This window comes from Delphinapterus leucas, chromosome 7 (genome assembly GCF_059928025.1).
Source record: "Delphinapterus leucas isolate spDelLeu-1000000601 "Yukka" chromosome 7, BTC_Dleu_Yukka2, whole genome shotgun sequence".
NCBI lineage: Eukaryota > Metazoa > Chordata > Mammalia > Artiodactyla > Monodontidae > Delphinapterus > Delphinapterus leucas.
In genome coordinates this window covers 229480-242264 of record NC_143135.1, presented here as the reverse complement: position 1 = coordinate 242264, position 12785 = coordinate 229480, and the positions used below count along the sequence as shown (strand labels likewise).

The following is a 12785-nucleotide window of genomic DNA, read 5'->3' as shown; positions in this document are numbered from 1 at the left end:
TCATTTCATTCTGAATAAAAAACGGAACAGACAAAACTCTTGGAAATCCTGAAACAATGTCATTGCTACGGCAAAATTTCACAGAAATCATCGCACAGGGCGTGGGGGGCAAGCCCAGGCCCCGCCGGCTACGACGGCCGCCTCTCTGGGTGGGGGGGCGGCCAGAGAGGGGGCAGCAGCCTGGGGGGCCAGAGAGGGGCAGGCACGGGTGGTGGCTGTGCCCCCGGATGAGCCCCGCTGGGTCCCCAGGGTCCAGGCTCAGAGCCTGGCCTCCAGCTGCCACGGCAGGACAGCAGCCGGGGCCGGGAGGGGTCGCTGGTCCTCAAGGGGCCTCCTTGCGGGCGGCCTTGCGGCTGCGCACGCCCCACATCCCGCGCTTGGAGTGGAAGTGGTGGTAGAAGTTCCGCACTCGGAGCCGCTCCACCTCCAGCCCTGCCTGCAGGACCCTGGGTGGGGAGGGCGAGTCAGGGCTGCCCCTCAGCCCAGAGGACCTTTGGGGGGTGATCCAGACTGGGGGTATGGGGGTGAATGGGGCTGCAGGGGGAGGTCATGCCTGTCAGGGCTGCCCCTCAGCCCAGAGGACCTTTGGGGGGTGATCCAGACTGGGGGTATGGGGGTGAATGGGGCTGCAGGGGGAGGGCATGCCTGTCAGGGCTGCCCCTCAGCCAGAGGACCTTTGGGGGGTGATCCAGACTGGGGGTATGGGGGTGAATGGGGCTGCAGGGGGAGGGCATGCCTGTCAGGGCTGCCCCTAGACTACAGAACCCTGGGGGTGGGCTGGAATGGAAGAGCTCACGCCTCTGGTCCAGGGCCTGGGGTGTCAGGGCTTCCACTACTGTCCAAGCCCAGCAAGAGGAGAGGGACCCAGGAGAGGCCTGCAGGGTCTGGGGGCAGAGCTGGTTCAAGGGCTTCCCTGAGTCTGCAGGATCCTGGAGCTGGGAAGGGGTTTAGGGGAGTGGGGTGGGGTCCAAGGAGCTCTCTAGGCCTAGATCTGGGGGTCGGAGGGGGAGGAAAGCAGAGTCCCGTCAGCACGTGAGGCCCCTCCCACCCACAGGCGGAGGATGTGGAAGTCGCAGTCTCCGCTGCGGGGAGGTGGTCACCTGTCCAAAAGTTCCCAGTCCTCGCCTCCCCACTGGTCCCGGAACTCCTCGGTGTTCATGCCTCCAACGCGGTCGAAGTCGGACTTGTAGATCCCAAAGAGGCCGAAGCCGTTCACCTCCCAGTAACCTGGCGGGGATGGGGTGCCCTTCAGACGCCAGGTCCTGCAAGCCCTTCCTCAGGAGGGCTCTCGGGGTCACTCCAATGTGTTGGTCATAACCTGGGAGGCCTGTGCATGACTTGGGTGTTGGAGAAGGTTCCTAGGGGCCGAGCATGGCCCTGGGGTTACTGGGGGGAGGACTTGAGGTCCTGGGCACTCTGGGGGTCCTAGAGGCCACAAGGAGTCCCAGGCGTTATAAGGGGCATTGATGGGGCCCTAGGCCTCCCTTGCGGGTTGGGAGGCCCCCAGGGGCCTGGGTTTTGCACTGGCATGGGTGGGACCCCTGACGTTACTGAGGGGCATTCAGGGCATTACCGTGAGGGTCCCCTGGCGAGCTCCCGCAGCCCAGCCGCATGACCACAGGCGCAAAGGCTAGCTTGCCCTCCACGCAGTGCTTGCGGATGCCATCCAGGATGCTGGGGGGGAAGTGGATGTGCAGGTCGCAGAGGAAAACGATGCTGCTGGCATCCTGGAGACAGCGGGGAGGTCTGAGCCTCGCCGTCTCCTCCGGAAGGGCCCCCCCGCCCCCCCATCTCATTCTCTCCACCCACACCATCCTGCCCACGCACCTCCACCGCGGCCACTCCAGCTTGCAACCCCGCGGAGCGCTCAAAGTTCCCGGTTCGCCTTAGGTATTGGTATCTGGGGGAGGAAGGGGATATGGGGTGGGAAGTCATAGCCACCCATTTCTGGGGCAGGGGGCGGGGGCAGGAAAACCCATGCCTGTCCGGGAGGAGGGAAGCTGTGCCTGACCCTCCCCGGGAGGTGGGGGGCACCGTTACCTGGGCAGTGGCGCCGCGCGGAGGGCCCTCTCCACATCCATGTCCTCGCTCTCAAAGTCCACCAGGATGACACTGAAGCTAGAGTCTCCTGTACGGACGTGCAGCGCAGCCATGTCTGCCAGGAACTGTACCACCCAGCGCGCCTGGTTCTTCACTGGAGGAGGATGGGGATACTGAACCCACCTGGACCCGACCTGGCGGTACCCTGCCCAGGACCAGTGGCACTCCCCCCCTCCCCATGAGGCCTGCTGGACAAGGCCCCCCACCCCCCACCCCCCCACAATCCCAGGTGGCTGGCCAGCCAGCCCCACTCCCATGCACCTGGCACGATGAAGTGCACCATCACATCCTGGCGCCAGGCCAGGCGCAGTGGCCGGCACAGCTCCGGGCGGCCGTCGGGGTGCACAGAGGCGGCTGGGGAGACGGCTGGAGCGGGCTCAGGACTCTCCCCGTCTCCATCTGTGTCGCCAGCACGTGCCCGGGGCAGGCGCAGGAAGACATACTCAGACAGGCGCAGCCGGCGCCCGCCGCGCTCCTGGAGCTCCAGCTCCAGGAGGAAACGGCTTCCCCGCGCAGAGTCCCGGCGCTTCTCCACGTTCACGATGCGCAGAAGAGCGTACCGCCTGCGGGGTGGGACCCAGTCAGCCCCCTCGGGCTCCGAAGCTGCGTCCACGACTCCAACCCCATTCTTCCCACAAGCTGCCCCCAGCCGCAGAAACGAGGTGGCCACTCAGATGACGTGGGGTGGGGTGCCACACGTCCCCCGTCCCCCACCACACCTCAAGGCCTGCTGGGGAGCTCCCTTCTCAGAAGGCAGGCCCACACGCCGGGGCTCCCTCTCCGTGGGGCAGCTCACAAGGGAGGCGTCCCCAAGCCCAGGCCAGTCCTCTCCTCGGTGCCACCACTTCTGTCCACAGCTGCACGCTCATAAACCTTTAGGGGCGCCCACGGCCCACAGGCTGAGGCTCAGATGTCTGAATTCTAAGCCGGTAAACGGTGTCTACCTTGTGGCCTCAATACCCCCTCAGGTTAGATACGCAAGCTGCCTCTTCCCGTGGGGTCATTGCCCTAGGTGTCCCCTGCCTGGATGCTCGCCCCAGGCTCCCCGCCCTCCTCTCCAAGGTCCTGGGTGCCTCCTCTGAGAAGCCTCATTTTTGCCCCCCCAGCACCAGCGCAGGGGCTGCCCTGATCTCTGGGGAAGAAGCCTCCGGGCCTTCCGCCGCTGGCTCTTCCCCAGCCCTGGCCTGGGAAGATAGGGCCCTGCCCTTGACTAGGTCACTCTCCCTTCTGCCGCACGTCCCCCCCCTCCACCTTTGCAGCCAGTATCCCTCACCATCGGAGCCTACTGGTGTGACCTCCCAGGGGTCTAGATTCCTCCCTTCACCCCCTGCCCATCCCCACCATGCTCTCAAGTATCAGGGACTTTCTGCCCCAAACGCTCTGGGTCTGTGCTCTCGTTCCTTGGGGCCACCCACACCCTTGCACGGCTCAGGGAAGGTGGGGCTGCAGCCATGACCTTTCTGCTGGACAGACCCCCTCATGCCCATGGGACGATGAGCTGCTCTCAGGAAGCTCAGAGCCAAGCACAGGCTTGCCTTCTCAGCCACCTAGAATCAATCTACCCCAGCCCCTGCCAAGGGTCCAGGCCATCCCATCGCTGCCCTGGACCAAGCCTGTCAGTCATGGGCTCCCCCTTCCACCCCCTCGTCTCCAACACAGCCACATGCTTGTCTATGAACCAGATGGGCCAAACCTGCGTCCTGCTCCAAACTGTGTGTATCGGAGGCAAGAAGAATGACTCCTGCACCTGGCCTTCAAGGCCCATGAGGCCTGTCCTCTGCCCACCAGCCTCCTGGCCAGCCTTTGCCTGTCTCTGCAGGTCCTGCCCCTACTTAAGGGCTCAGCACAGCTCTGAGAACCCCTCAGGGCCTCCCCTCAGGGCCTCCCCTCAGGTCAAATTGGGGCCCCCACTCTCCAACCCCCATACCTGCTTGGGGTGGAGACAAGACTGGATTCCTGGGGCCTGGGGGAGACCAGAAGGGCCAGTGGGGCAGGAACCCTGAGCCCTCCCCTGAGGACCAAGACCCCAGCCAGCGAGGTGCCAGTGGGGAGAGGGATCCAGGGGTTCTTAGCTTGACCTTCGTGCGTGTCTCTATCTGGAAGAGAGACCTGGGTGGCTCAGATCCATCCTCAGGTCCAGGTCCAATGTAATAGGTGTGGGGTTTGGAGGTGCAGGACAGGGGAGCCAGCCCTGGGTGATGGGAGAAAGGCTCCTAGCACAGGACGGGGGCCCTGAGCAGTAAGGGGCCCCAGAAGGGTGAGAAGACACTTCCGGGGGGGTGGGGGGGGAGGGGGGCGTGTACCATTCCCAGAGCAGTGCCCCGTTAAACCCTGGGGAAGTCTGAGGGTCCCATGGAGGCCAAGGCCGTCCCTTTCCACGCGCGCCCCTCCCTCGTACCCTCCATGGCGCGCGTTGAGCCGCTCCATGTACTGAGCCACCACGTCCACGGCCTCGGCCTCCTGCAGCTGCAGATTCCCCGACACATTGCAGCGCAGGTCGTTCCAGTCCGAGCGCAGCATCTCGAAGTCCACGCTGCCCACGCTGAACGTGCGTTGCCAGTTGATAGCGTCCTCGCGCCAGCGGCCGCGCACCGGGCCGGCCTTCTCTTCGCTGTCCTCCAACGCAGCCTCTTCGCCCTGCGCCCCTTCCTCGTCATCCCCTTCCTCCTCTTCCTCATTCTCCCCGGGCAGCTGTGGCCTGGACACCTGGGACAAGCTCAGGAAGGAGGTCACGGGCTGCGCTTCGGACGAATAGTTCGAGTCCGTGGTGGGGGCCGTGAGTCCCGGCTCGCGTGCCTGGCCCTCTCGGCTCCCCTGGGTGGTCGGCGCCGGGGCCGGGGGCCTCAGCTTTGCGGCCTGGGGGCCGCCGGTCCTGCGGCCTCGAGCCCGGGGTGGGTGTGGGCGGGCGCGCAGCTGCACCCTGGGTAGGGGTCTGGGGCGCAGGAAGACGCCAGGGAAAGGTGGCCGGGGAGGGCCGCGTGGGCTGAGCGGTGCCGGGGCCCGGGGTGGGACCCGCAGTCCCGGCCGCACCCGCGTGACATACACCTTCGGGGGCTGCTCGGCCGCGGCTGCTGGGCGGGGGGGAGGGGCACGGCCCCAGAAGAGGGGAAGGGGGCGGGCGGCCCAGCTCAGCGCCCGCGAGCGCCGGGGGGTCGGCCGGCCCAGGGGGGCGGGAGGCGTTGGCAGGGCGGGAGTGGCCAGGGCCTCGGTGGGGGCCGCGAGCCGGCGGCCGCCCTGCGTTCCGGGCGCCTCGGTGGGCTCCAGACCGTCGAGCAGCTCCCCATCGTCCTCGTCGTCCAGGAAGTCTGTGGGCAGCGCGGGTGGGGTGAGCTGCCGCGCCAGGGCGGGCCCAGCTGAGGGGGTGGGGGGCGCGGGGGGCACTCACCGTCTGGGTTGAGGAAGAGGAAGGCCCGGCGCTGCACCTCCTCCTCTTCGTCTTCCTCCCCCTCCTCCCGGTCCATCTTCATGTATTTGTAGAACCCAAACCTGGGGCAGGGGCGGGGCGTCAGAGACCAGGCTCGGCCGAGGCCCCGCCCATTCTTCCTTGGGCACCACCCACCCACCTTTCCAGATACAGCGGCGACTCGCGGTAGAAGCACTTGTTGTCCGTCTCCATGTGAGTCAGGCGTGTGTGGTCATTGGGATAGACGAAGGACAGGTACACCTGGGGCGGGCAGAGGGCTCAGGTTGGGGAGTCTTCCAGAGGGCCTGGAGGAGGCTCCGGGGACCCTGGGAAGAGGGAGGCCTGGGTCTCAGGGAAGACCTTGGTGAGGGGCACTTACAAACTGCAGTCCCTGGTATCTTGCGATGGGAAAGTCCTTGACGACGTAGGTGGGGGCGTAGGTGCAGGGCTCCAGCACATTCTCCAGACTCCAGGGCTCCACCCGAGGCGCTACGGGAGGCGTGGTCACATTGTGACCTGGAACCCCTGCCCTGCCCCACCCCACCCCCCACCCCACCCCGGGGGGCCTCCTCTCACTGAGGAAGAAGGTGTCTCGGGGATCGGGCCGCAGCATGTCAGCTCTGGGCTCCTCCTGCAGCAGGCGCCCCCCAACGTGGCTGGCTGGAGACTGGGGCACGTGGGCCACGTGGTCCATCTTCAGGGCTGACTCATCTAGGGGCAGAGGATGTGTGGGGACCCCAGGAGTTCCTAGAGATCCCTCCTCACCCATATCCAGACACCACCCCAAAGAGACCGCCCATCAGGAGCCCTCCCCTTTCCCCAGAGGCACTGGGCTCCGCACCTGTATACAGGGAGATGTGAGCAGAGCCTATGACCTCGAACTTCAGACCCGGCAGGAAGGCTCGCCACTGGGGGTTGGAGAGGGTGGTCAGGGCCAAAGGATGGGGGTCAAGGTGGGAACACAGCTGGGTCAGGGAGGAGTGAATCTTCCCTGACGTGGGGCTGGGGAACTAGTAGGGGCAACCCCTTCACGGACGCAGGAAGCTTGGGGTGGGGGGGTGGATGGGAGAGCGGTCCTGAGAAGGCACAGCAGGGAAGCTGGAGAGGCCTAGAAGGCTGGGGTCCCTGGAGGCAGGTGAGGATGCCTTTCCTGACACCCTGGGTGCTTCCGGACCTTCTGGTTATGGCCTCTGCCCCCACCTCCCCCCGGTTCTGCAGCCACTGCCCTTCTGGAGGTCAGAGCTGGCCCCCCAGCTCCCCGCTGGACCTCCTCAGCCCCACTTCCCCCACTTCTGTGGCTGTGCCTTCCCAGTCTCCCTTGCAGACTCTCCCTCCCCCACCGCTCTCATGTTGGGCTTCCTGGGGGCTGTCCCAGGCCCTCTTCCCTTCCCAGCTCATCCTGGGCCCTTAGTCACTCCCCCGGCTTCCACAAGATCACCCCAAATCTGCATCTGCAGGCTGGGCCCTCTGCTAAGCTGAGCTGGGGTGATACCCACCACACACAAACCAGACACCTGCAACCTCCCACCACCCCCTAGCCCACCCTGGTCATCACCCCACACCCAGCCAGGCTCAGGCTCTCAGTCGCTGGGCATCTCCCTCCGCCCCCCCCTCCCCCGGACCTTCCACTTCTTCTATTCCCACCTCCCTGGTTCAGGGACCGATGGATGGCCACCCACGAAAATCCCTCCCAACAGGCAGTGGCCAGAGGGTTTTCCCTGAAATGCAGATCCAGTTGCCTCATCCTTAGGAGGAAGCCCTGCTGGATCTGGCCACCAGACTGCTTGGAGTTCCAGAAGACTCCAGGTGGTTCCATTCCTCTGCTGTTCTCGAGACCTGGAATTCATCTTTGCACCCCAGATTCTCTCCCCACTGGTCTCCCTGTGAATGTCTTTCAGCTCTCAAGAATCTGCTCAAGGGTCGCTTCCTCTGTGAGCACAAGCCCCGTCCCTGAGCACCTGCTTTGTCAGCTAGATGGGAAGCTTCTCTGGGGGAGGCGGGCGGGGTCCACATCGTTGTCCTGCGGGGAGTGGCCGGAAAGAGGAGGGCAGGGCAGGGGAGGTGGGGTCTCCAGAAGCCCTCAGAGGGCAGCCGCACTCACGCCCACTTCCACGTGGTCCGAGCCGCGGTCATCCTGCTTGTGCAGTAGCTCAAAGTAGTACCTCCGGGAGGCCATGAGCCTGGGGACAGGAGGAGTGAGGGGGCGGGCCCACCATGCCCCAGAAGCCCCAAACAGATGGGGAGCCTACAGGAGGTGGGGCTTGAGGGGGCAGCATAGCAACAGCGGCTTCACGCATGCACGTGTCACCTAGTCCTCACACACAGACACACACACGGGTACACACTCATGCACACACTCCCACAGTCACTCACCGCCTGGGCTTGGACACCTGGGAGCTGAACTTGGTGAATTCTCCAGGTGCTGTCCACTCCGAACCAGTCTGGAGGGTAACAGAGAAGGGGCAGGGGGCTCACCCTCTCCTTGGGGCACCAGCCCCATCCAGTCCCCACTCCTGAGAAGCTGGAGGGGACAGGTGACCAAGCCGCAGGAGGCCCACGAAGACAATGGGTGTGGATGGAGGGGCTGGGCTGCGCGTGGGGGTACCTTGCCCACAAAGGCCACCAGCTGGGCACCCGCCGGGCTCTCGGTTGGGCTCAGCCAGAACTCAGAGTTGTCATCCGAAGCCACGGAGAACTGGACATCTCCTAGGCCACAGGACAGGGCTCAGGGGTCGGTGGGGGCTTCATGACACCCTGCCCCCCAACACCCCCGTCCCCGCACCATCTCTCGCCGGGTGGATGAAGCCGAAAATCCGGAGGCCGTAGTTCTTCCACTTGGGGGACACAGCCAGCTTCTTCACGGTGGTGCGAGTCTGGGGGGGCAGCGGCCTCTGACGTCAAGGCCCCCGCCCACCTGCGGGCCGGCCGCCCCCCACCCCAGCACTCACATGAGGGAAGAGCGGGAAGTGCAAGTTCCTCCTCAGATGGCCCACGGCGCCCCCGCACCAGTCCTCGAACACGTGCAGGTTCACCTGCCCCTTGTACTGGGGGTGGGAGGAGGGCTTACCTTCTGCACAGCTGCCCCCGGCCCTCCCCAAGGCCGAGCCGCTGAGCAGAGCTCACCTCCTCCCGCCACGAGGGCGCCTGACGGGTGAGGTTGAGCGACAGTGGCCTTCCAGCCCCCCAGGGAAACAGCGCGTCTGGGTCCCGACCTTCGGGCTACGGGAGAGAAGGGGCACCAGGGTCAAAGCTGAGGAACGTGAGGGCAGGAAGAAGCCCCACAGCCACACGCACGCGCACCAGACACAGTACGCAACACAGCCCGCCACACCCGCCGGCTCACTTCACAGAGATCCCTTCCACGTGCAGCCACGAAGCCCTGACTCCATCACGCCCCGGCCGTGCACACCCACCCGAGCAGACCCTTGGCCACCCCACGTGCACCAGATGCGTCTGCCCAGGCTGGGGCCACGCTCCGTGGTGGAGCAGTGTGCCGCTGTGTCCTCCGTGCACACGGCCTACAGGTCCTGAGGCCACCGGCACAGGAGTGGCCTTGGGTCTCGTGTGTGCTGTGGTATTCTTCCCTGCAGCCCTGCTCACCACCCGCTCCTCCTCACGGCTCTCGCTGGAGTCCTCTGCCCTCTGTGTGGACAGTGCAGCCCGGATGCCCCGGCCATCTGTCACACCGCTCAGCTTCTCACCATCTGTGGGCGGCACATGAGGCGGGGCTGGGGTCCAGGCTCTCCAAGGCCACAGCTCCTGCCGCTGGGGTCAGCTGGGGTCAGGATGGCCGGTGGTGTCTCCACTGAAGCCCTCCCTCCCCACGTCTGCCCCTTCATGCTACCCGATGCCCCACCCTACAGCTGGAAGTGCTCTCGGCTGGGCCCTTCTCCCACATCCCACCTCCGTGGGGACGGCCCCTGCCTGAGTCCCCCACCTGGCTTTTCCCAGCCCCCACTGGCATGAGGGAGCAGTTATGTGTGTGCACATGCTAGCACATATGCTTGCACACACACACCCGTGGGGCTGTTGTCATCAGTGACTCTGCCTCCAGGAAGGCCCCCAGGATTGCTCTGTGCCCTTAGCACTTTTCCTGTGTGCTGGAGTGTTTGGTGTCTGACTCCTTTACCAGAACTGAGAGCCAAGGGTTAGTGCTGGAGTTTGTTGTCAGGTGAGCTGGCACTGTGGTCTTGAGGCTACGCCAGCCCCGGCCCATGGCACGTGTGCCACCTGCTGCCCTTGAGGCCAGGGCTCAGGACCAAAGGAGCCCTGGTACCCACCTGGGCAGAGGAGAGATTGGCACTCTGGTCCAGCTTCCAGAGGACATGGGGCCAAGGCGGCCCCGGAGGGAGACTGTCCCCCTGGGGATCCCTTCTGTGGACACCTCTAGAGCTTGGCACCCCCCTAACTCCCCAAGCCTGGGGCAGACCACCTCCACACTCCTGCCTCCCTCTGCTTCCCAGACCTCCTCCCTAAGCTGTGGGCCTGGGGTTCCATACCCTGGGATCTGAGCCTCCGAAGGCAAGGCTTCACTGTGCGCCACATCTGCCTCCCCTGGTGCTCCCATCCAGGGACCCCCAGTCCAGGAACCCCTCTCCTCCAGGGCCAAGCCTGGCCTTCAAAGTCTATGCCCGTCCCTCGATCCAGACCCCAGGAGCTAGATTCCCGGACTGACACAGTTGGCCTGGGCCCTTTCTCTGGGGGAGGGGGCTGCCCGCGGTCTCGTGCCTGTGAGGCTCCGGTGGTGCCTGCCCACTTGCTTCTCCCCCCCAGTCACTGTCACCTGTCCAGCTGGGAGGTGAGCCCCTAAATCCCCACAGCCTGGCCCTGATGCTCCCTGCCCACAAAGGTAACTCTGTGGGTACTGGGAACCTTCCACAGTGGGGTCCCAAGCCAGGATGCCATCACTGTCCTGCAGGGGCTGAGCCCCAGCACAGCGAGATCCACACGGGCCTCCTGCCTCCTGGCTGCTGGACCCCGGGAAGGTAGCCTTTCTGGTGGGAGTGAACACAGTGCTGACAGGACAGTCAGGAGGGCCTCAGACATGTCCAGCTGCTCAGCTTCCCACAAGCCCTGCCCTGGTGGGAGCCCAGGTAGCGGGACAGGAGGCGGGGCTGCAACCCTGGGGGCGAGAGCCCCGCCTGGGTCTGCTCCTGGCAGGAGCTGCTTGAGGGTTTGATCTTCCATAACCTTGAACAGCTCCTGCCCACCCAGGAGCAGCAAGGACAGCTTCCTCGCTGGTCCAGCTGAGAGCAGAGGAGGCCTCAGAAGTGGGGTTCCCACACCTCCGCTCCCTCGCGGTTGCCGAGTTAGGCTCCCCGGCTGCCCGGGAAGTCAGGCTAGGGAGGACTGTGGTTGCTCAGAAAACCACAGGGCAGCTGAGCAGGAGGCTGGTCACGTCTGTGTCACTGGGTCACGCTCCGGGGTCCTGCCTTATTTGATGGTAGCTGGGGGGCCTCTATGAGGGACTGAACAGTGCTGGGGGCCCCTAGAGGGTGTGGTAGCTGTGAGATGCGTGGACTCTGGGGGTGGGGTGGGGTGGGACAAGCCTGTGACCCCTGGCCTGGGGTGTCTGTGGTGCCAGCTGTGGGGCTGAACAGGGAACTCTGGACCCCTTGGTGGGGTGGCCCAGGACTTCATGGGGCAAGATCATGCTTCTGAGTCTTTGGGAAGCTAGATTCTCACCACCCATCCTAAGGACACCTCTCTTCCTTGAGAAGGGCCAGGAGCAGCTTGGCTAGGACCATCCCTGCCCTGAGGTGCTTCCTTCTCTCTCTCATCACCGCCCCCCCCGCCCCCCCCCAGCACTCTACTCCTCCTCTTCCAAGTGTGTGTCAAAAGTCACCACCTCCAAGAGGCCCTCTGGGATCCCCCTAGCAAAAGTGGCAGGACTCCTCCCCAACTCTTCCCCACATCGCTCACCAGGACCTGATTTGTGGGTTCACTGTCTGTCCCCACTAGAGCGTGAGCTCGAGGAGCCTGAGAGAGTTCACCCCAGGCAGTTCGGTGCTCCCCAAGCTGGATCCCTATCCCCATGCCTCACCCCGCCTCAACACACAAGCGTCTCAGTCCCTGATCACAGGTTTACCTAGGGCACCTCCTCCAGGAAGCGTTCCAACTGCAAGGGTCAGCTCCCTCCCGCCAGTCCCCTCTCTCTCCGTCCTGAGGTTGGGTCTCTGCCCCTCCCCAGCAGATGCGAAAACCGAGGCTCTGCTAAGCAGGCACGTGTCGGAGGCGCAGCCAGACTTGGCCTCTCGGAAATCCCAGCATGCAGGGCCCCGTAGCGGAGATCTCCCCAAGAGCCCACCGTTAACCCCGTCACTCACTACCCGCTCCAGGCCAGACCCCGGCGTCCGCCGGGGTTCGGGGACGCTCCCCAAGAGGGTCGCGCACGTCACTGCTGACGTCATCGGCGTTCTGGCCGGGCTGAGCCGAACCGTGCCCCCTGCCCCAATGTCGCCGAGCTGGGAAGGGCGGACGGGGTCTCCGGGCGGGTCTGACCCACGCCGAGGCCTGGGCGCGATGGGAGGGCCCGGGATCCGCGCTGCTCGCGACCCTCACCGACCCCCGCCCCCAGGGCGCGCGCCCCCTCCCGTACCTCGCCCATAGCCCAGCCGCTGGCGCAGCGCGCGGCCCTGGCGCACCAGGCTCAGGTGCACGTACGTGAGCCACGCGGCGCAGGTGAGCAGCAGCAGCAAAAGCAGCAGCTTGATCTGTTTGCGGATCTTCTTCACCGGGAACCACGGCATCGCGGCCGTCTCCGCCCCGGGCCGCGCTCAGCGGCGCCGCCGCGGCCCCCCGCTCCAGCGCGCCCCGCGCCGCGTCCCCCGGCCCTGCATGGCCCTTTGTCCGCCGCCCGCGGCCCCAGGGTGCGGCTGCGGCCCCGGGCTGCCCTTGGCCGAGGGCACGGGGTGGGCGGCGGAGCGGCTGCCGGCGGTGTCCCCGCCCGGCCCCGCCTGGCCGCTCGGGCTCCAAGCTCCTGGGGGCCTCGGCGGGACGGAGCAGCATCCACGCTGCGGTGCTACCCACCGTGAAACGGGCCCGGCCACCGCGCCGCGCGAGCCAATCCGGGCCCGGCCAGCCTGAGGGGAGCCAATCCACGGCGCGGGGGGCGGGGCCGGCGTGTTAGGGTGTGCCCGCCGCTGGTCTCTACGCAACGCGCGCGCATCCACCTGGGCCCGCCAGCCCGCGCAGCGCGGGGACGCGGGGTCCTGGGGTTGCGGAGGACCCGGGATGCGGTGTATGGGGAGGTGTGAAGGACCGGGGACAGGGGTCAAGGGGC

General features: G+C 65.9%; 1 protein-coding gene across 1 annotated transcript; it reads right to left on the bottom strand.

The window, feature by feature from the left end:
- Positions 1-240: 240 nt before the first annotated feature.
- On the bottom strand, positions 241-12520 carry B4GALNT4 (beta-1,4-N-acetyl-galactosaminyltransferase 4). The gene is made up of 20 exons (XM_022565374.2): positions 12102-12520; positions 9104-9207; positions 8627-8722; positions 8452-8547; positions 8286-8376; positions 8109-8209; positions 7877-7944; positions 7605-7683; positions 6345-6411; positions 6080-6214; positions 5883-5992; positions 5664-5764; positions 5486-5586; positions 4499-5405; positions 2362-2663; positions 2041-2194; positions 1828-1900; positions 1574-1727; positions 1101-1227; positions 241-446 (listed from the first exon to the last, which is right to left on the bottom strand). Exons 1-20 carry the CDS (start codon positions 12250-12252, stop codon positions 323-325), a joined length of 3141 nt encoding a protein of 1046 aa, XP_022421082.1. The 5' UTR covers positions 12253-12520; the 3' UTR covers positions 241-322.
- Between the last annotated feature and the right edge of the window lie 265 nt (positions 12521-12785).

What these genes read in the sequence shown, in the direction of transcription:
- B4GALNT4 (XM_022565374.2), bottom strand. Translation starts at nt 12,252, where the DNA reads ATGCCGTGGTTCCCGGTGAAGAAGATCCGCAAACAGATCAAGCTGCTG. An exon ending in GCCGTGAGGAGGAGCGGGTG is followed by an intron (nt 8,723 to 9,103) that starts GTGAGCAGGGCT and finishes TCTCTCCCGTAG; the next exon opens with CCCGAAGGTCGGGACCCAGA. An exon ending in CTCAACGCGCGCCATGGAGG is followed by an intron (nt 2,664 to 4,498) that starts GTACGAGGGAGG and finishes CCCACCCCGCAG; the next exon opens with GCGGTACGCTCTTCTGCGCA.